The following is a 24327-nucleotide window of genomic DNA, read 5'->3' as shown; positions in this document are numbered from 1 at the left end:
ATAATATTGGCAGCACTTCAATCTTTAATTTGTACTTAATATTTTCTTTCAATTATGTCTCTTTTTTCATTTTTTTCCTACTAATTGATTTTAACATAGATGGTATATTTAGAGTTTTAAAATGCACAAAAAAGAGAGAATAAAATTCAACATAAAAGAGTTTTTCGAACAGCCGTTTTTGTCCTTTACCTGCTTGTCCCTTGAGGTGTCAACACCACACGGCTGTTCATTAATCCCGCCCGTCTCAAGTCTTTAGGGGTGTGCTGTCCACTGATGTGATTGTAAGATGGTGATAGAAACTGCACCAGTCTTGTTGGCTGTGTAAAAAGAGACCCGTCTAGTTCCCACTGAAATACCGAGCCACTGGTTGTGACCAGAGCGTGTGACACAGTTACCTGGTTACTATGGTTTATGGTTTACTCGTACTGATGGCACAGAGCTTCTAGTTTATTGGAGATTGTTGTTGTGGAGCTATAAATAAAAGGTAATTAGATCCAAGTCCAGCTATTTCCCATGGTATTAAGACCGGTTAATAATGCCACATTTATGAGCTATTGACCATATTCCATTTTCCTCTGATGCCATCCTCTGCATTATTGCATAGAAAATGTGCTGCTGTGTTGTAAAAAAGAATATTGTGAGAATGTTCCTGGAACTAGTGATTAAATATGAGTAGCACTTAGACTAAGTAACTACTCTAAAAGAGTACAAGGAAAACATAAATGGGGGAAAAAAGGCGAAATTGAACACAATTTAATGCACCAAGTTAAAAATTGTCAAGAAAAAAAGCCCTACATTATTTTCATTTGAGAATCTTTTTTTAAAATCACATTAACCACATCTTATTTTCCTGTTGAGTGATGGCCACAACCACTTAGCAGTCATCTAGCTGACTTATTACACATCCCTAGGTTTAATTTGTATTAACAAAGGGAATAAAACTCATTCCAGATCGGTAGAGAGCTGAAATGACACTGGATAGTATAAATCCAGAGAGACATCATGACATTTTGCAAGGTAAAAAATATTTAATTTAGCTTCTCTTAGTATACCTGCATACAAGTACTTTGCCAGCCTGTGCAGAGGACTGCTTTGATGGCTTGAATCAAATTATCAGCATAGAAGTGCTTGTGCTACTGTTCAACCCAGCAAAAACCCATTGAAAACATACTGAAGATGACTTTGCCAAATTTCTAAACAATGTTAAAATGTGACCTCTAATCAACAGAAAATGTTCAGGAGGATAAACATGAATTCAAGTCCAGCAATAGACTGAAACAAATTACTTTTGATCTTTTACCTTTAAACCAACTTTAGACATAAAGGGTTCTCTTTTTAAAGATCATGACAGTCGTTTAGTCCAAATTTAGTCAAAAAAGCAATCTCCATGGACAACTTAGGCTGGGTGAGATAAATCCACAGTAATTATAAATGCAAAGCATGTCCGTAACAACTCATAACAATTACTGAAAGATAGCATTAAATTGCAGTGACAATGAAAAGATTTTCAGGAGTATTATCATCTGTAAAAATGTTTTGTTGTTGTTTTTTCCCTTTTTAAAACTTGTTATTTTGGATAGCACATTTCTGTTACTGTTCTGTGTGGAGTTTGCATGCTCTTTCTGTGCCCTTTGGCATTGTCTCCAACTGTCCAGAGATATGCATTATAGGTTAATGGTGTTTAATGAGTGTGTATGTAACTCTTGGTCTGCTGTGACAGGCACATTAGCCAACAAAGCTATGTTAGCTAAAACAGCTATGTTACTTATGCTGTAGTCACACCATGGAAAACGGTGGTTGGATACTACGGCATGATCAAAATTATTGCCAGCGTGTGCAATGAACGTGCAAGCTCATTATCTTTAAAATGGTTGCTTTAAACACAAAGGATTGGATCCGGATCACTTGCAGCTGGCTGCTGTTTTCAGAGTGATTTTGGTGTGTCAAGATGGTGCAATAAAAAAAACAGCAATATAATGGAGTCAGTCAGCAATCACTTGTGATAATATGGTGATTAATTGGGATAAATAAGGCAAAAAAAAAATTCTTAAATTGTCCTCTGTTGCAAAGTTGTTGTTGTCTGGATACACAGAAATTCACATTAAACAGAAATTCACATTCACTACTTAGTGATTGCAGACCACCACTGTTCGGAGACTGGTCGCCTTCTACCAGGTAACTTGTGCAGTTGCCTTGCAATCAAAAGTGTTCTCTAGCTGCAAACAGGTATGTTAGCTAATGTTAATGATAGAAAATGGCTCTCAAGTAAAGATCAAGGCCTTTTTAAGCACCTAACCATCCCCATACTTCAGAACATCTATGATTATGGCTGTGGTTGGAGCTCTGCCCTCTATTAGAGGCAGATTGATATCTGGCACACACAAAAAACAAAAACAAAAAAAACCAAAAAAAAACCCTTACAATTTCTCAGGGTTGGATGGGCAATTTTTAAACATTTCTGGAGAAAAAGGCAGCATTCGCATTGTTATTTCCTTTTGTCTCAGTTTATTTTATAGCGCACAGGCTACAAGTCTCTACCTCGATGTAGTAATAATTCATTGAAATCCCAGTTTTTACTCCACAAATGATATGAATGTGTGCCCCCTTTTTTTTCATGAATCATTTGTGCTCAGGGACCATAATGCATCACATCAACATATCCTCTCAGCACTTCCTCAGCACTCAGAATTTAAATTTGCCTCACAAAGTGCATTTTAAGCAGCAAATAAAGGCCTGCCATCAGTTGTATGTTCAAGCACACTGTCATTACTTGATTTGACCTCGCTCTCTCGTTATTTGTGCAAGACTAACACATGCACACGTTTTATTTTTCAGCTTTAATCAAAGAGACAAAGCGGGTGCAGAATCATACTTGACAGGTTTGCATGTGATTAATTAGCTTTAATAACTGCAGTGAGGTAGATATAACTGTGATTAGGTTATAAAAGCAAATTTATGCGTTTTCTGATTGGAGAAAATCATAAAATTGATATTCAGATTGGGAGACAAATTTATTAATTAACATAGAGACCGAGCTAACACAAACTGTGCCTTTTTAAAACTTTGTATGTCTAAAGGTCAAGGCTAATTTAGTCTTCAGTTTTATTCTTCTTGATACACAAAACAAGTTTGATCAAACTGTGCGTTGGGAATTGCTGGGATTTGCAGCAGCATATTACCAGAAGAAACACAGACGGTACTATCACGTTTAAAGATGACTGGGATTGCTCAGGTGGCACTCAGCTTAAATAATAGCTTGACTTGGCTGGTTACAGTGACAGGAATGCATTAGTTGCAGGAGGAAAACGTTTTTTTCCCGATCAAGCGAGATGCAAAGGACCCAACCCTTGAGCGCCACACACACTGTGCAATCAATGGAGATGATGGAAAACTTCCAAACACAAAATGACACATTTAGAAAACAGAGTACTCTCTCAATTGGTTTCCTGTAACAAATCATTTTAAATGACGCCTTGCTTTTGCAAAGAAAAAAACCAACAAAAAAAAGTGACTTATTGTCAAATTCGGAAGCTGTATAAATGGGCAAATAAATATGGATCAAAATAATGGCAGAAATGGTGACAAGACTTGACAGGATCTACACATCATTTATGTGAGTTAATGATTGTATTTGAACACATTTGAACTGCCATCATTATAAATGTCTGTGAATGAGACTAAATTATTTTAATAGCTAAATAAAATCTAATTATGTTCTAGCTTTACTATGGTGATCATTTCACATCCTCTGAAGCCAAAGCAAACAACTTGTAAGCCCTGATTTCTTACGATGATTTTGACACACACTTATAATTAAACAGTGCTGTTCAGAATGTTTAAATGACCATCTTTAATTTATAATCCTATCCATTTCTGTCTTTTTTTTGCTTCTTTTAATGGCTTAATTTGCCGCCCAGAAGTAATGGAAATTTTATTATATTGGTTGTATGTAGCTCTACTCTTGCTGCAGCAACAAGAAAAGTAGTTGAGAATGTAACAATAGGTCTTTGGTTTGAATTGGCTAGCTCAGGCTTTTCTGTGTGGAGTTTGCATGCTCTCTCTGTGCCTGTGGCATTGTCTACAACAGTCCAGAGATATGCATTATAGGTTAACTGGAGATTCTAAATTGGCCATAGATGTGTGGCTGAAGGCTGTTGTGTTGTGGTGAAATTATGGCTCACAGGTGGTAGCACATTTGCAGTCTGCTGGTAACTGTGGACTGCCCATCTACCTGCAGAGAACATCTATACTCAGATGGAGGCAGAATCAAGCCTGTGGGCTACTCTTGGTTGTGGTGTTTTTTTTGGTCCATCAGCCAGCCACAGAGAAGAGCAAAGTTATCATATAGAAAGAGATGAAGTGAAGCAGTGTGTTAAAAACAGTGAAAAAAAAAAAAAAGGAGCTGCTCACTGCAGCTGCTGTCTGTAGTTTTCATACTGTATTTTTTGATCTTTGATTGGGATTTTGGCACTTCTCTCCTTCTTGCTGAACTACACCGTGGGTCTCTTTCCTGTCAAATCATAAACTTTCAACAAATGCACAGTGGCATCCACATTCAGCAAAGTGCACTTGGGATTCTGGAGGACTGAAGGGGAGCACATTTGCATTGGCTGAAAACCTTTCTCTATAGCCTCTCTGTAGGCAAATACCTCAGCATGTGGACACAATCACAGTACTGTAAATAAATCATTATTCCTGCAACAAACTAACTCTCTCCTGTGACAACCCACTGTAACCTTGCATATGAGGAAGAAAATGACTGGATGGATGCATTTATACATGGCCAACATAATAGGCAAAACTGCCACTATGTTGAACCTTATGTTTATTTATAAATTGGTAGTGTGCTTTGAAACAGAAATAATACACATCACATGGTTTTAGTCACCAGCATGAGAAGAATTGTTAACCTATCTGTCAGCTCACAAAATGTTGACACTTTGAAATGACAATACATTGACCACACAATTCATTCTTTTCTTACAATGTACAAAATATGTACAAAATATCTACATGTTGCAATCAAAGCATGCTAAAACCTTTGCGTGGTGATAAACAGGCAGCTCCTTGTTAGTTTTGATGTTAGGAAAAAATGCTGTTCTTGGATTTTAGTTTTAGAAAAACCACCAGTCAAATCACCAGTGATTTGAATATCTCACTTGTTTACTCTGTTAACAGTTATCAGAGACTATGGCTATGATTAGGGGGTTTCAAACTGTTTGTATTGTCTATCAGAAAAGCCCAGTCTCTGGTGTCAAAGTCCTGCGCTTTGAACATCCAGATTCACGAGCCAATACTAAAAAGAAATTATTGTAAAACACCCGAAGTTTTCTCTACGGAAGAAACTGTTTTGGCTTACCTCGAGTGTTACACTCCACGGCTGAATATGGATGCAATTTTTAAAAAAGAGCAACGGGTTGATCTTTTGTTTTATTAACATAATTATTCTCAAATGAACTGGAAACAACATTTGGCGCTGAAACCCACCGAGCTCATCCCCCTGTCAGTCTTTATCATAATAATGAGGAGAAGGGCCTGATTTGCTAGACTGTATTTACAACTTTTTGTCAGGGTAAATATAAGCCAAATTAACACAAGATATTTACAACTAAACAGCTCAAACTATATTTGTACTGTACTGTATTACAAGCACTTCGGTACAGTATTTGTACAGGCAAAAAAAATAGGAAAGAAGAAAAAGAGGAACATAGCACATTACTTTCTGGAAAAGAACTTTCCTATCAAACATGATCTTGGCAGGACTTTATTCCTTAAAAAGTATCATTGGCAAAGAAAACGCGTAGTGTATGCATTTAATTTTTATTAAAACTAATGTTTACCAGTTTACTCTCTTTGCATTATGAAAAATGCAAATAAGCAAGAGGGGAAGAAAGACAAAATTATATGTGGGACACATTTAGCTCACGAGCTGAGTCTCAGCACTTTTGGCAGTGAAGGGGGTCATTTTAGGTGGAGGGCTTCTCTCTTCCAAAATCTCAATTTGGACTAACTACCGCCTTTGGCTCTAGCTCAGACCCCTCCAGGCAGAAGCTGAACCATTAGGAGCCAAAGCTGTGAGAGAACAGAAGACACTGGAAGAAATGCCTAGATGGCATTAGACTGTACAAAGTTCTCCAAAATGAAAATAGTAGTTTTGATTTTGGGGGAACTTTTCATTTAGTATTACATTTTATATTACCATATTTCATCTAATAATCATATTAATCGTCAGACTTGGTTGTTTTCTGTGGCTTAATGAATAAGATGATAATGCACAGACAACATGCAACTGTACCTTCAACCTATGAACTCTAAATCTGAGCAATCAAGAGAAGCACATGCCAAAACCCTGTAAGAGAAAAATGCAAATATCAGGGGTTTTTTTTTTTTTTTTGGCTCTCTACACCACTTACAATGCATCAAATTAATTTTAGATTGCATGGGATGGGACTAAAACTTTGTTAAACGTGTCGAAACATTTAAATGACTTCTAAAATTGCAATCAAATCTGTCCTTGAATGCTGTGTTCCTTGTTTTCCACCTTTTTAGAGGAAACCACAGTGCATCGTGGCATAACAACATCAAACATAAGGAAGAAAAAACCATGACAGTTTATATTTTCATATCCAGTCCATTAAACGTATTTCAATGACTTCTTACCCCAAACTTTCTTTTAAAAAAAAGATTGAAGCAGATCTATCACAACCTTTTATCTTATTAAGGACAAACAGCACAGTTTATTGTGTATTGTTGTTAGCAAGAAAAAAAGTACAACATGTTCACAAAATCTCCTCACAATAGAGCTGCATTGAAGTGAAACCCTTTTATATTCTGCCCATTTCATTCATTTCCCCCTTCTTAATGGACTGAATTGATTGGTGAAACCTCTCAAGCTCGAAGCATCAGGGTTACATGACCAAAGCTCAAAAGTCTAGTGGATAAGCAAACATAGAAACAGCAGACTAATGCACAAGGGACATTTTGCGGGGGTTTACTTGATGAAAGCATCATCCCCTGGAGTATGTTTTCCCCTACAAAAGTACAAACAATCAATTTGGTGCACAATTAAGATGAGGACAGAGTAAGGCCTCTCTTGGACCTCACAATTTTTCTTAAAAGACATTTGTCTCTACTAAGTGCTCTACTTTGGAGATGTCCTCCCAGAGCCACAATCAAGATGTTGTGTTTTTCTTCCCTCCACCCACTTGCAGTGCATCTTGATTTTGCCCTCATTGCTGTCAAGCCTTAAAGAAATTTATGCAAATTTGCAACCAATACTGTATTTCTTTTCTCTGCAGGTGTTTGCATCAGATAATTTCTAATGGATGCATGAATATATTAATCTTTAATCTTAGCCAAAAAAAAAGGAAAACGTTTTATGACTACTTTGTTGAATCTGTTGTGGAACAAAAGAGATGAGCTCATTTTGATACACGGATGACTTACTACAACTACACTGGTAGTCCCATTTGGCTCAACAAAAGACACAAAACAGCAATATTTTTTCTTGTGCTTTGATGGAGGTCTTTCCCCCCCACAAAGCACAGGAGATGAATGTTAAAAGCGATAGTCTGCAGCAAACCTGAAATGTGCTCAGTGTAGGTAGGAGATCAAGGATATTAATTAGGTAGTTGACTTAAAGAAAGCAGTCTTTGTCAAATTACTCAAATTACTCTTTGTTGCCCTTGGCTTTTGCCTTTATTTCCTTAATGAAGTTGAGAATCTAATGAGTTTAACAACAAATGAAACAGACTTTATTTTTATGTCTTCAAGATTGCATTTGCCTGAACAGGAATGGAGTGGAGTTAGGTAGAGCGGAGAGTTCCAGCTTGCTGTATTCACCAGTTTTTGGTGTTTGATAATAGCCTGAATGCATTAGGGGGTCTCTGTGGATCAGCAATATTGGTTAGATATGGCTCACCCCAAGGTGTTGTACATTTTTCACCTCTTTCAAACCACTTCCATTGCTTCTTATTTGAAAGAGCATAGAGAGTGCCTGTGGATGGGGTGACACGGGTATGAAATTATGTAAATGCTGAATGGGATTTTGTAAAAGCTAGGCATAGCTTACCCAGGCTCCATTTGCAGAAATAATAGAATAGAACAGACTAGAATAGAATACAATAGAGTACCCTTATTGTTCACATCAGTCACAAATCAATTTATAATTAAGAAAAATACTGATAATTATCAGCACACTTTCATACATATATAGTACATACATAAAACTTCAGTATAACCGAAATACACTGCAGTATCTTGTTGTTCAGTATACTTATTGTTTTTGGCACAAATGATTCCCTTATAAAGCATTTTACTAGCTCGAGGCTTCCTAGAACATCAACCTGAGGGCATCAGTTCAAAATCAGAATGACGAGGGTGTTCTCAGTCAGCAACAATAGATCAGGCTTTTCATTATGATACAGCTTATTTTATATTTGTTGTCAACCAGTGATTTTTTTCACCAGTTCTCACCTTTCTTGGATTTCTCTCTTTGCATGTCGTCTATTTTGCTGGAGTAACCTTTCTGCTATGGCTTGAATGATCCAGAATTTTTGGGACCAGCACCACCTGGTTCAAACAACTACAACATGAGACTTAAAACTACAACGATACTAATACATTTTTAGCATAAAGGCATATATCTATCTATTTGCTTGTGAAAAAGCTAAGCACTAACTGTTTCTATCTGTTGCTTGTGAAAAAGCTAAGCACTAACTGTTTCTATCTGTTGCTTGCTGCTGAGCTGCTGTGCAGGAGTGTGTTGGAGGTTTTTCACTGTAAACAGCTGCCCACTGCTGCCAAAAACGGTGCTTTGAGAGCTGTGAAACAAAACAGAAAAGTTGCGTGGTGTTGGACACTGAGCTGATACTTGTTATAAATCTCTATGTGTTGTTGTTCTATGAAAATATTCTTCCCTTGCTCAAAAAAATCACCTAAAACACTTAATGAATGAAATATTTAAGTTGAAAATCTTCAATGACACACACTTTGTTGAGCACAAAATAAGGTAAAAATGGTGAGTAATAGCCAAATCAGGAAGTCAAATGAAATCATGGCTCTTGACATTGTAGGGTAAAATATTACATAGAAAGAGAGAAACCCGATTATTCCCTATGACAAGCACTTTGTGTCAGTGTGGGGGGAAAAATCCAGTTTTAACAGGAAGAAACCTCAGGCAGAGCAAACCTCAGGCGGAGCAAAGCTCAGCGACGGCAGCCATCTGCCTCGACCGGTTGGACTGAGGCGAAAGAGAAGAGTGAAAAAATGAGTGAAAAAAAAGGAAAAAAATCACCAAACTCTCCAACGTTGACGTCATTCCTAAACGACCTCAAACCCAGTCTGACGCTTCTCAAGTCTGCACTGTCATATTACTTATTACAGCTGGACACATGAAAAGCTCTTAGAGAAGACTGTACACATGTATCTACTCGCATGCCAGTTAAGGCAAGGCTTGTCAGATTATGTCTTACTCAGTCACTTGATGGATTCAAAAACCACTTTTACTCTTTTGGGAGATCACAAAACTGACCTCCTGACAGCTGTCAGAGAGAGGTGGCATATTTTGGTTTTAAAATAAAATATCTAATGCATGAAAATAATTCCATTAGTGTTGAAATATTCCAGTGAGTTGTTAGACGTTTGTGGCTCAGATAGACGGGGGTCACTCCCAGGAGATGGCTCGCTCACTGTATGAATGTTTACCCTGCAGTACAATATACAAAGCTTATGTGTATTCATGAAAATGTAAATGTGTGTCATTGTAGCAGTGAACTTTGCAGAGGCTAAAGGTAAGTAACAAAATAGAGATATGTCAGTGCTTCGGTGAGCATCAGCCGCTAGCTGAGTTATTACAATGAACCTTACATCACTCACTGGTATCAACTTTGGGGGTCCCTTGGAAATTAATTTAGCTCCTTGTTGTCCCCTCTAGTTATGTTCAAAAACAGCACCAGATCCACATGAAAGTGGATTCATTTCTTGCATTTCTAAAGATTGTTTCTACTTCCCGCGATGTGTTACTCCTGAGCAGAAAAATAACAGTCTGGAGGTGTGATGTTTAGAGTAAGGGTTCCTTTGCTTCCCTTGACTACCCAATTAGGCAGAAATAATATTTGAGGGGTGCCAGCCTAATTATGCTTTACTTGGGGCTGAATAAGCAACAGGTTCCATTTGAAGCTTGGTGCTAGAAATCACAAAATAACTGTGTTGATGTGCAGCAACAGTCTATTTTATTTTATTTTATTAATAGCCATTTTTCAGTACAGTACAAAGAGATGATTCATACCTAAATTGCGAGTTGTGTAGAAAATATTCTGCCCACCAACTATGTTCAGATGCCTCTCATGTCCCACTGAAGCACATTCAAATTTGACCATTTCGCTTAAAACAAAAGTCGGATTGATATGGAATTTGTAGAGACATGATTCAGTCCACAGGCTGTCATTGCATATGCTGTCTGGCCTGCACAGATGTGCAAGTTGAATGCGTAGGCAGGGTTTTTCCTGAGCAGAGAAATTTTTGGTGGCATCCAAAGATGCATTATTTCAATTGCGGAAAATGAACTTTTGATCTGATGAGATGAGGACCAGGTCTGTGAACACTCGCAGTACATTGCTGTCTTCGAACCTTTTCTGATTCAGGCAATAACGTGGTAGGACAGAGTCAGTCTGCTATCAGTCTGCTTTAAGTTTGAGATTGAATGTGGTTAAGTTGGGAGCGTTAAGTCTGTTGCCATCTACAGACACAGATATTGACATTCACAGACACTCCTCACATTCAGACTCCACCAAGAACCTCATAGTTGTGAAACTTCAGAAATCGCTCCACAAATAGTGACATAGTTGCTGCAGGATGGCTGCAGGATCAGCAAAAATTACAAAGACACTCAGTAACCTTGCTTTTATGTAGGAATATAAACAAAAAATATCTAAACAATCGACTCAAGTAGTTAGTTGAGTTGAGTGCTCCATTGCAAAGAGATGCTTTGCAGACGAGTTGAGCTTATCCGTGCATTACTAAGATTGATTGCATCATGTGAGCTATTTCCAAACCTTCACTAATCTGTCTGAAAGTCATTGCAGTACATCTGAGTCGGGCCATGATTGTCACCTTGTAATCAAAAATGGTCACCCAACCCAGAGGTTGACGGTGTTGCACGCTCAACGTCTGAGCAAACAGCTGGCTGCTACTACATGCAATCGGCTTCTGACAGCAAAAAAACTGAACGAAATCACAAAGTAACCCACTGATTTTTCCAAGTTGAAATGAGGTTTCTGACCTATTTCTATTTTAGAGTGACTAAACCATTAGGCAGGAAAAACTCTGGTGGATCTGTTCGCTGCTAAGTCTTTTGAATTAAGCTAAAAAAAATAATCACAATTAAATTATGGCTTTTAACACTTGTTGCCATGGAGGCTGTTTACTCAGTCATCTAAGAGTTCAAATCTTTGGCAAAAACGACCTGTCTGTGTGTGCCTTTTAATGTTTTCTTTTTCCTCTGTCGCCAAACGAAAAATGCTGGATTAAAAATAAAGAAAGTAATTGGAGAGTCTGTTCTATAAGGAAGAAAGAAACAAATGAGGTGAGATTGAACGAAAGAAAGAAAAGAGGAAGCAAAGAAGGAAAAAACTGCGACAAGAATAGAATGTTAGGATAAAAGGATGACTAAACCCAACTCCTCGGAGGGTGAGAGCCAATCTGAAAAATGATTGGTTGACTTTCCTGGGGCAAAGCTCTCTTTGCTCACATCAATAAAACATAAACATGAATAAATGCACTGCTTTTGGCCTTCCAGGGTCCTTACTTAATTTCATGTATGCAAGTGAGCAATGATATGCATGGAGAATTGTATTTACCTAGAAGGCTCAAAATAATTCTGGAAGCCATTTTGTGTTTGTTTGTTCCTGGTATTTACATAAATGCAAGGCTGCACCACAAACTCGCAGAATTTCGTGTTTAATGCACCTTCATTCTCATACTTTAAGTCACACATCTGGTGTGCAAGTCATGTGCTGTCCCTACTGGTCTCGGCATTTGCATGTATAGTAGTTGCTCCCTATTGACTTGAGTCACAGATGCACAGCCTATCAATAACGCTGAAGATGTGGGAACGTGCAGTCTACAGTGATATACTCTTGATGTATCCACTTAGGGACAAATCATCCAAACAGTCAGCTGCTTCACTAGTCTGTTGGTCCCTGAGGTAGATCTTCACTGACCCATTTCAGTGGGTCAGCTTTTGTTAATGAGCCAACCACACAAACACGTTGACAACAGTTAAGGGAGAGCTCCTAATGGCAATTACAGCTTGGGTGCAGAGAGGCTTTTCGTTATCAAGTTTTGCCATTTGGGGCTATTTTTATCAAGGTTATTTTACATCACCAGCTACATTTATGTACATTTGGTTCATTTGGAATTCACGTGCAAGACAGCAGAAATGATTGAAACCCACGAAACTGTGAACATCTAATCGTTGTTCACTCGATTCGTTTGCTGTGCTGGATGTTTGAATGCCGGTGGTTAAGAATGAACTGCTCTAGTTCTGACACTGATAAAATCAAATCCAGATTCAATTTACCTCGTAGTATTTATAATATCCCGTGACACAGATTCATTGTTGTTAGCAAAAGAGAACTGAAGAGACAAACGATCAACAGTTTGGCTCAGTTTTTCCTCTTGTATCTATTTTTCAAAGCAGGCAATTAGGACTAACATCACAGCCATTTAACTAAGTCTGCGCTCCAAATTGATTCTGACTCCAGCGTTGGACCTTGCAGACATGGTGCATTTAGTTATGCAAATGCTTATCTCACTGTGTGATTGGTTAATTAACCTGCAATGCAGATAGTCCCAGCCATGCACAGTGGCCATTTGATGGCTAAATTGTGGGTCAATTGGGTTTTAACATTTTCAAAGCAGACTTAGATACGTGTCATTGTTCCTCTGAGTCTTGTGTGGCTTTTTACGGTTTAATGAGTCGTTCCATGGGTCCCATAAGGTTAATACGTTTAAACTCACTGTAATTGAGCTTTTGACCTATCTTTCATGGCTTTTTTTAAATAAAATCACAATATTATGTCATCTTTCTAGTCTTTGATTGTAATTATCTACCATTCCTTCTCCCACAATTCATACAGCACCCCAAGCTCTCTACCCTACCCCTCTTTCTATCCTGAGTTATGAGCATCCCCACGGGAAGTCATTTATAATGCCATTGGAGTGACAATAATGCGTTTGCACACCATTTCACTCTGCCCTCTGTGCCTTGACAGGCTTTTATGGGCCGCATTTTTGTTTCCCCAGAAACACATTGTCCAACCATCCCCAGAGAACAAATGTTCCACCTAAACTGGAACTGGACGTCTTCCAATGAGTAAAAAGAGTAAAATAACAACATGTAACATCAGCATTTGAGATTTGTTGGTGCTTTTGCAGCCAAGGTACTTAAATGTTTTGAAGGTAAAAGCAAAGCTGAAGTTTAAAAAAAAAAAGGAAATGAGAGAGGATGGTGCATTGCAGCCACTGACTGCATTTCTTTTCATTGTTCACTGAACAATTATGTTCAGAGTTTTCTGTCATGTAGGTATCATTCCACATGAGATACAGACACAACTCTTGACAGCCTTCATGGATTTCTTTTTTCAGATCCTGCCACTAGTCGACTGACATTTCCTGACAACATGAGGATCACTTGTCATTGGGCTAACATACTGTATGAGCCTGATATTTATTAGCAAAGAAAAGACATGTTGTATTTATTCCAAGTCATTAGGTGGAGACAGATAATGTGCGCTGCCGAGCCAAAGGTTTTTAATGCAGATCTTGACTTGTAATTAAATATGTCTGTTGTGGTTACGTTGCAGGTGATCCTGATCTTGACTAAACTCTATGACTTCAATCTGGGGGGTGTTACCGAGAGCTCACTCTGGAGGTAAGTTTTCCTTTTTTAATCTCTGCTATCTTTTCCTTTGCATACCAATATTAAGGTTGCGGTATCACTGCAGGAATTTTATAAAAATGCAAAATCACAAGCCAAGAACAACAACAATAATATATTCATCGAGTGCTGGATACTGTAAGCATGATTTATAGTGTTCTCCCTTGCTAGGATACGAACAATCAAGTTTCACTCGAAGCCAATATGAAGTATGTTTTAATAAAGCATCTTGAAGTACCATCCTCTTTTTGCTTGCTGGAGTTCTATAAATAACACAACTAGCACCACAACAACCTTTTAAAGAAGGCCCAACCTATTTTCTGTCCATCATCAGCAGGACTATTTCTGAAAGATAAACCTTAAGAATGATCTGAGGGATTCTCTGTTTGGATCTGTGGTGCTTTTCCTCTGACCTAGAAACTTTGTGATGGAGTTTTTGATTGATTGTCATCTGTAACCTTTTGTTTCAGAAGCAATTGACATGCAATTGCTGCTATATAGCCGTAGTAATTTCATTCAGTATGTATTGAGAGGTGAGTTACAGTGCCCTGTCAGGTCATAAATAAGAATGGAATTCATTAAGGATTATACCATAGAGCCCAATCCAGCCTCTGATATGCCTTTTCTCTCACCTCTGCCATAGCCTGCAGAGAACTCATTTCATTCTGAAATACACGTGAAAAAGAGACCATCAGTCCGCCAAGCATAGAGTTTCAAATTAATATCTGTTTCACCAGAGGCGGCACTAAGATTTACACCCGACTTGACACATTTTGAAATCCCATATTGTGTACAGGAGGTCTTCCATCATCAAGGTGTCTGCTTAACAATGGCACCACGAGTAAATTAGAGTGTTCCTCCGGGGATGCACAAAGGTTCTTAGTATGAGTATTAGAAAAGCAGAGATTTGAATGTTATGAAAAGAAAAGGGAGTAAATGATTTCTGTGATAACACAATAAATGATTTATGACTACAGATGCAGGCCTCTGTTGGTGGCAAGACGCAGTGTTCGGATCAACGGATGACTTACAGAAGCCATCTAAACACGCATCAAGTGCCTTTTGTGTTTTGAGACGCCTGCCGCTCCTGCCCAAGAAACATCACAATATAGTAACATCGTTTAAGAGGCTTACTTCCACCACTGCAATCAAAGAGCGATATGCCAGCTGAAAGCAGTACTTAAGCGCAAATACAAATGCGTTTAGGGTAAGGCTTTGAAAACAATGTCAACAGCAAACGGAACGATTCAAGTTAATGCACAGACAATGATAGCAGACACTGGGTGTCTATCCAATTATACAGTGAAATTACATTTGGAGGCACTCAGGTAAAACTGAAGCTTGGTTTGGCCGTTTGTGCTGAGGAGAAATATGAGAACCAAGATGATGAACACATCTGCCCCTTTTTGTGGATAGCAGTTTTGTGCAAGTGTCTTTACATGCAACAGATCTAAATTTCTGATTGCGTTTAAATACAGCTGGTTGTTATTTACATTTATTTTAAAATCTGTCTCATTAAATTTTTAATATTAAAAGAAAACACTGCTTTTCTCAGGCTGTACTGGGATACTCATACTCATAGAGCGGGGATAGCTCAGTAGGTAGAGTGGTGGCCCCATGATCGGAAGGTCGGGGGTTTGAATCCACTGAACGGCTACCCTGTGGTACCCCTGAGCAAGGTACTGTCCTTACACACTACTCCCTGTTCTACAGCCCAATGGCTGCCCACCACTTTACTGCGTGAATGGGTTAAATACAGAGAGGAATTTCCCCACAAGGATCAATTAAACATAGATTATTTTTATACACTCTGCTTTAGCTCCTGTTCCTTTTAAACTACCTTTCAGGAAGGATTGGTCTGATTGGTCAGTTAGCTAGTCCAAAGCAAGGTAACACTGGGTTACATGTAAAACTGTCGCCTGTTAACAAAAAGGTTTAGCTTAACCAATAAATTTACATGTAAATTAAAAAAAAAACACAGCATCACTGCTATTTGTAGCTTGCTGCTACAATTCTTTTAGATGCACCGAGTAGCAGGTTAAAAAATTGCTTCAAAATAATGTTGTGCGTTGGTCTAAATTGGCTGTGTTCGTGTCACTGTTTTATGTGCATTCTGTAGCTTTATTGGGAATTCAGCAAAGTACAACATGCAAGTGCAAAGAGATTTGCAGAGAAACAAATGCATAAAACAATAATGTTAACCACACTAGCTGTGCACAGTGCTAGCACTTATAAGGATTTTCTTATTGTTGCGGGTTAGATTGCCACCAAAATAAAAGTAATCCAGTGACTTTTTATTTCTTGCATTGTTGGGTATGCATGTGTTCAGCAGCAACAGATAATTCAGAGTGTTTTGTCCATTTTGTTTGAGGGTGTGCCAAACTTGCCTCCATGTGGGCAGTATAACAGTCTGCTGTGTAGTGGCACAGATAAGTAAGAGAAGAAAATCCTGAACTACAAGTGTTTCAAACCGTTCAGAAGCACTATTTTCCATGGGAGGGAATAACTACATTTGTCCTCTCTTACTTTGAAAACCTTTTACATTTACAAAAAAATGCCATGTAACAGACTAAAGGGTTAGAGGAGAAACTCAAAAAGCATAATGTGAGCACTTTAAGTTTTCCCTACTGAAAAGAAAACCTAATGAAAGAGGATGAAACTAAATATCTAAATCAGTTGAAAGCACAGAGAATAAAAGGCAATTCTGGCTCTAATTTAAGATTAAAAGCTATATGAAAGGGGATTTCATCACAGCACTTGAAAGGAAGTCTTCAAAATTCCTTCCTCACAGCCTTCAATGTACAAACAGTATGAAAGGAGAGTTATTACTCTTATACTGTAAGCTTGCAATGTGTCCATTACGCAGAATAATGTTGTATTCAAGGACTGTAGTCATGCTGGATGATTTAGCCCTTCAACAACAAACAGCATATTCTATATTTACTGATTAACATTTTCCATTACATACCTGGACTTCATTAATTGATTCCGTACCTGGTTTTATTACATGTCAGTGTATCGTTTAAATCAGCTTGCAGAGACTTGTTTGACATGCAGGGAATTGATGTTTAGTCTGCATGATGTCTTTGTCAGAGTTAAATTATTTCTGTTGCAGATTTCTGTGAGAACTGCCTGATTATTATCCCAACTTTTCACTGCAGAAATCTGCCAGACTTGGCTCTCATAAATCATATTCCTTCTTTTGACGTTCATGTTATCTTGTTGGTTGTCAAAAAGCTTTAAAGTGTGAGCTTTCCTTAATGATTTCGAGCGCGCGAGTCTTCAAATTAGCCCCGGTGTGAAATATACACCATCTTACAGCGATGACAAATTTCCTGATAAAATCCCCAAAACGCTAAATGTATCTTGTGGAATTTTCTCATAAAAATAATTTTCTAACATTTGATATTATTCACCAAAGTACAGTCTTGGCTAGCAGTCTTGAGTCACACCTCATTTCTTTCTATTTTGCTAGGAAAATGGAAAAATAGGTTCAGCGGTTTATTGAAATGTGCACATGCATATATAGAAATTCAGTATTAGGAAGAAGCAGAGTTTGCACCAATCTACAAAGTTTGTAAAAGTTCATATTTCAGTATGACTATCTTCATTCTTCAACACACATTTTCAAAAAAAAATCCCTTAGGCGAGTTTTCTTGTTATTTCTTCAAGTATTCCTCAGGAATAGCTTTCCAGACTTTCTGAAAGTCATTCAAAGCTCTTCTTTGAATGTTGCCTGAAGTTTGCTCTTTAACCCACACTGCTTGAACAATGTTGAGGTCCGCTATCTCGGTAGGATAATCCATAACTGATAGTGTTCCATTGTGTGTTCTTCTATCCAGGTATGCCTTTACTGCATTGGCAGTGTGTTTGTTTGCCAGCAATACTATATAGAATACTATATGTTAATTATAACATTAATTTTGAACAGATCTTGAACAAACAGTGGCTGAAATGCAGACCTAAACCGTGACAGTGTCCACCATGTTTAAAGACTACTATAAAACACTCATATTAGTACCTCTTCATGTCCTGTGTCAGGTCTTTGTTGGATTTTTGCTTTTAGATACTCTTTCTCTGCTGTAGATAGTTTTGTAGACCTGGCACTTTTCCTTTGTCCTCCATTTCTCCAGTTTCCTCAATTTTCTTGAGGAAACACTGCACAGCATGTCAAGATTTTCAGCTAAGAGCTCTTTGCAAATCACCTTGTTGGTGCAAAAATACTATTTAACGCCTGTCAAACTGTGTTATCTTTGCCATTGTTTGTAGATTCAGCTAAAGAAATGGGAACAAATCATGTGTTTATGGAACAGGCTGCTTGTAACAAAGTGCCTAAAGATACAATTTAAAACAGTTTTTTCTGCGAAGCTGTCTGATGCAACACCTTTTTTTTATTTGAATGATTGATAGATCAGTATTAAGAGGCTTAACAAACAAAAACAAAACAAAAGCTACACTGTAAACTGTCAGTTACAAAGACGAGAATCAGTGAAAAAGCAGCCAATGTCCAGTTTAAATTAACTTTAAAATAAATTCAGAAAGCTTTGAGAACTATTGCTCAAGAACACTTTAACAAATACAAGAAAGTCTGGGTAAAAATGTAAAGGAATTAGGCTGTGCTAAAGTCTTTTGCACAATATTGTACGTTATGTGTATTCCTGAGGCCAAACAACTTTGTTCAAGAAATGTCCTATAAGGTATGGGTATTTCTTTTAAATATTTGCACAACTAGCTTTTAAAAAATATGTTGCAGTGACTTTAGTTAGCAATCTTGTGTTTCTTTACTAAAGCAATATTTCCTAGTAATCTATAATCTTAATCCTTTTTAGATGTAACATGTCTGTAATTTAGTCCACAGCAAAATATCTACCTCATACAGAAGTGCCATGGCATAATAATCGAATGCATGGAGACATCACAGTGATGTCTGTCTTTTTTCTGTGCACCTGTGTTTTGCCTCTTTATGTTTCGTTGCTTTTTGCATGCAAACTCAGGTATCAATTCTGCCACACAGCATGGACACCCACTCATACAAAATGCAAGCTCAAATGTAGTTATTTGGCAGTCTATAGTAACATTAGTTTTGTAGCTGGCTAGCAGACATGTTATTCAATTCAAGCAAATCAACAGTTTACATGCCGTGTTTTGGGTAAATGTCTAAGTCACATAAAGCTCCCCTGACAATACAAATCCTATGTGAATAGTGTTGTCTGCTCTTTCCTTTGGCTTTATTGGAACCAGTAGCTGATCAATAGAATCAGCAGTGTGATGTCATACACTAGCCTTGCTTTCACTTTATTGGCAAACTAATCATTGAGCCAAATGTATTAATTTGCTTCGACAGTGGCTTCACCTTCACTAGCTGATGTCATCCTTCACTGCACCTTTTTTGTATTTCAGCTGTTCCTTCTTGTTTTTACAGCTTTCATGCAGCATGCATTTGTATTGCCTACTAATAGCATGTTTGTCAGCAGTGATAATACATATCCTGTCTCTTGCATACTTGTTTCTGTGCATGTGAGTCCTCAAGCTACACGATTGTTGCTAAATTACATATCATTCTTCATATAACTACACTGCATGCACAATCACTTGGCAGGTTAGTATTCATCATATAATAATTTCTATGCACACTATTCAACTCCAAAACATATAAGCCTAAAAGCTTGTTGCTGTTTATCATTTTCAGGTGATGTTTCTGTAATATGAGAGGGAGCAGGCTAAATTGATTCACACTGTTTATTAAGGTGTTCATAATTACTGGACAAATTAATTATCTCAGGTAGCCCATGACGAGATTTAAATAACAGGGAAATATCAAAAACCATGCAGTGACTTTTAGATGTTTGCAAAACCTCTTTGAGTGACTAACAAATAATGAAGTGTTTTGTTAAAAATGGCACAAATTAAATGCAGAAGAATGTGGGTAACCCCTCCAGTTATGGCTGAACAAGAACAAGATGAAATGACAGTGACTGTTTTTGGAGCAGACGGATGTGTCCGTGGCTGGATTACTAAACACAAAGTGCACCGGGCGGAGGTGGAGGTGGAAAAGGGGTCCTGGTAAGAGCTGCTATAATTAAGGATGAGCTATTTGGACCTTTTAGGGTTGAAGGTGGAGTGAAAATTCCAAAGTTACAAGGAAGCTTTTCTAAGATTCTTTCTTCACATTGTGATACGGGAAGAAGTTGGCAGTATTTAAGAAGGAAAATCAGAAAAATCCTCTATCACATGCATACAAATCCTTCAACTGCTAGCCAGGGAGGCCTCAAAAATGACTTGGCTGTCTTCTTCACCTGTCCTAAATGCTGTTAAAAACCTTTGATAAGTTTTGATGCTTAAACAAAAGTTGATCTTAACAAAGGGCCAAAGAAAAAACAGACTTTTCCTGCCTTAATTCTACTGGAAACACTCCTCAGAGATTGTGGTCCATACTGACATGATAAGCTCACACATTTGATGCAGATTTCTGCCACATCCCAAAGGTGCTGTACTGGATTAAGATCTGGAGACTATGGAAGCCATTTTTTTATGTTCAGGAAACCAGTTTGAAATAATTTGAGTTCTGCCACTCTGCTGGTCAGCGACAATACTCAGGTAGACTGTGGTGTTTAAATGATTGCCAATTGGTACTAGGGGGCCCAAAGTGTGCCAAGAAAGTATCCCTGACACCATTACACCATCAGAAGCTTGAAGCATTGATACAAGGTAGGATGAATCCATGCTTTCATGTTGTTTACCCCAAATTCTGACCATACCATGGGAATACCCAAGTACTCTCAATTTTTTAAATATTCAGACCAGCCCGTCTGGCACCAACAGCCATGCTCCATTCAAAGTTACTTAAATCAAATTTCTCCCCAATTCTGATGCTCAGTGTGAACATCTCTTCACACCTAAATGCACTGACTTGATCGGCTGATTAGATATTTGCTTTAACGAGCAGCTGAACAGGTGTAACTAATGAAGTGGCTAGTGAGCGCAATTGTAGAGTAATTAAAACGTAGCTTCCCCCTTGGAACACAAGTGATGAGTTGCCAAGTTATCTGCAATTTAGACTCCACAGTCTGGAGAGCAAATTAAAGTTTTGGAAATATTTATATAAATACTGAAATTGTATTTTCAAAAATAATAGGCAGATGTTGCAGCTAGTTAGAGCAAATTAAATTAAAGCTGACTTCAAAGCTTTAACTTTTATTAATATTTATTTATATGCATGTACACTGCTGTGCAAATTTGTATGTGACTCAGCATCTTGCTTTCAAAGCTGGGTTTTGCTACTTACCACTCAAAATACTTGGCGTGGCTGCCTGAAGCCTAAGATCTCTCTGCCTGGGAGGGATGTGAGATGGGCAAATGAACTGAATCATTTCTTCAACAGATTTGACTCAGCCATGAGGCAGTCTGCAACATCGGCTGCAGACTCACCCACCCCCACTGCTGCTGTTCCACCTCAGACACTTCACACCTCCTCTATTCACCCTGCTCACTCCCCCCCACCCCCAACAACAGCATCCAATACACACTCAACACAAGGCTCCAGCCTGTCTCTCTCAACCACCCAGGTTAGGAGGGAACTGAGGAGGATTAATGGCAAGAAGGCAGCGGGTCCAGATGGCATCAGCTCGAGGGTCGTCAGGTCCTGCGCGGACCAACTGTGTGGGGTGATGGAGCACCTCTTCAACCTGAGCCTGAGGTTGGGAAGAGTCCCACAGCTCTGGAAAACCTCCTGTGTTGTACCAGTGCCAAAGACTTCACGCCCCAAGGACCTCAACAGCTACAGGCCGGTGGCTCTGACATCCCACCTGATGAAGACCCTGGAGCGGTTGGTCCTGGCTCAGCTTCGGCGCCTAATAAGCTCATCACTGGACCCACTTCAGTTTGCCTACCAGCCCGGCATTGGAGCGGATGATGCCGTCATTCACCTCCTACATCGTTCCCTCGCTCACCTGGAGACCGCTGGAAGCACTGTGAGAATCATGTTCTTTGATTTCTCCAGTGCCTTCAACACCATTCTTCCCTCGGTTCTAAAGGACAAGCTGGTGAACTCTGGAGTGGACCATCACCTCACTACCTGGATCCTGGACTACCTCACCGACCGACCACAGTATGTGAGGACTCAGGGCTGTGTGTCGGACAGGGTCGTCTGCAGTACGGGGGCCCCACAGGGAACGGTTCTGGCTCCGTTCCTCTTCACCATCTACACTGCAGACTTCTCCCACAATTCCACCCAGTGCTTCCTGCAGAAGTTCTCTGATGACTCTGCAATAGTCGGCCTCATTACTGATGTGGACGACAAGGAGTACAGAGGTCTGACCCAAGACTTTGTGGACTGGTGCCAGCTGAACTACCTCCAGATCAACGCCAGTAAAACCAAGGAACTGGTGGTAGACTTCCGCAGGCACAAGCATTCTCCACTGCAACCACTGAACATCCAAGGTATGGACATTGAGGCTGTGGACAGCTACAGGTACCTTGGTGTTCATCTGAACAATAGACTGGACTGGACTCATAACTCAGACGCCCTCTACAGGAAAGGGCAGAGCAGGCTGTACCTGCTGCGGAGACTCAGGTCGTTTGGGGTGGAGGGCCCACTCCTGAAGACCTTCTATGACTCTGTTGTGGCTTCTGCTATCTTTTATGGCGTGGTCTGCTGGGGCGGCAGCATCTCTGCTGGGGACAGGAAGAGACTGAACAGGGTGATCCGAAGGGCCAGCTCTGTTCTAGGATGCCCTCTGGACCCAGTGGAGGTGGTGAGTGACAGGAGAACGGCGGCTAAGCTGTCATCTCTGATGGACAACATCTCCCACCCCATGCAGCAGACTGTGACAGCACTGAGCAGCTCCTTCAGTGGGAGACTGCGGCACCCACGGTGTGGGACGGAGAGATTTCGCAGGTCTTTCCTCCCCACTGCTGTCAGACTCCACAACAAAGACTTTAACTGATCAAGCACACACATCCATACATATGCAATAATACTAAGTGCAATAATCCTTTCTGTCATCGTTGTATTTTTACTCAGTTGTATATAGTATTTGTATTTGTATTCTATTTTTATCTTATTGTATATTTATTTTATTTTATTCTACTGTATATAGTATTTTATTTTATTCTATTCTGTACAGTTGTGTACTGTATTTATTCTTATTGTATTCTAATTTTTGCCTCATAACTTTTGCACTGTCCACTTCCTGCTGTGACAAAACAAATTTCCCACGTGTGGGACTAATAAAGGTTATCTTATCTTATAAGATACAAACAAACAAAATAGACGCCCGCTCACTACTTGCTAAAAGCACCGTGGGGTTACTTTTAGCAGTGATTAATTTTATCTTTTTATCCAGCATATTTCTGTAAAAATTAGCTCTACAGTTACTACTTGAAAGCCCTGCTTTTCAGCCAAACACCACCCTCTGATTACATTACACATTTAGTCCTTTTATAATCTGAGCTGCAATGAATGGCAGTTTTTAGTGTAGCAGTGTTTTTTAACGCAGCACTTTGCAGGAGCAACAAAACCTACATTAGCATGAATGTAGACTGTGCAAGTAGATTTTCATCCCTTAAAGCAAAAGGCTGCCCGAATGGTAGAAAATCAATCGAAAAAAGTATGGTATACTCTGGAGTCTTCTAAAGAATAAGTGATTTGCAGTTAATGGGCTAAAACATCCCAACACTCTGCTATGGGGCTTTCAAATTTGTCTCTAATGGATTTTTTTCATCAGACATGAAATGTTTTTTGTTTGTGTCCAGATCCACTGATTATGGGAGCACCTACACCAAACTCAACGACAAAGTGGGTTCAAGGACAGTTTTAAGTTACCTCTACGTCTGCCCTACCAACAAACAGAAGGTTAGCATTTACCTGTTGCTTATTACATCTTCCTGGCGTGAAATTTATTATTATTTTTTTTTAAATGTTGTTCTCTCTCTCTCTCTCACCTACACATACATGTATATGTGTGTGTGTGTGTATAAATACACATCATCTGGCCCTTTGTACTTTAGATAATGGTGCTTAGTGACCCAGAAGTAGAGAGCGCTGTTCTCATCAGTTCAGATGAAGGGGCGAGCTTTGAAAAGCATCCCATTAACTTCAACATCCTGAGCCTGCTCTTCCATCCCGCACAGGAGAACTGGATACTCGCCTATAGTCATGACAGCAAGGTATCTTCTGAGTGAATCCACAATGAAACTTAAAGTGGGAATAAAATAATGTTCGATGCTCAGTAACATCTTATTCCTGAAAATTTTACGCGTGATGAAGATCAGCCTGTTTTTGTCTTGCAGCTGTACAGTTCGATGGACTTTGGGAGAAAATGGCAGCTTGTTCATGACAACGTGATGCCAGGCAGATTCTACTGGTATGATTATGTCGACCCCCGTAT

General features: G+C 39.0%; 1 protein-coding gene across 1 annotated transcript in view; it reads left to right on the top strand.

Moving 5' to 3' along the window:
* Window positions 1-24327, top strand: part of sorcs3b (sortilin related VPS10 domain containing receptor 3b) — a 54111-nt gene that overhangs the window by 4215 nt on the left and 25569 nt on the right. Inside the window, exons 2-5 of the mRNA XM_004551546.3 lie at window positions 13866-13933; window positions 23693-23792; window positions 23948-24106; window positions 24230-24303. Of these exons, the coding sequence (XP_004551603.3) occupies window positions 13866-13933; window positions 23693-23792; window positions 23948-24106; window positions 24230-24303 (401 nt within the window). The remainder of the gene's footprint in view (window positions 1-13865; window positions 13934-23692; window positions 23793-23947; window positions 24107-24229; window positions 24304-24327) is intronic.

This window comes from Maylandia zebra, linkage group LG13 (assembly GCF_041146795.1).
Source record: "Maylandia zebra isolate NMK-2024a linkage group LG13, Mzebra_GT3a, whole genome shotgun sequence".
Taxonomy (NCBI): Eukaryota; Metazoa; Chordata; class Actinopteri; order Cichliformes; family Cichlidae; genus Maylandia; species Maylandia zebra.
The sequence above is the reverse complement of the archived record's forward strand: the minus strand, read 5'-3'. Positions and strand labels throughout refer to the sequence as shown.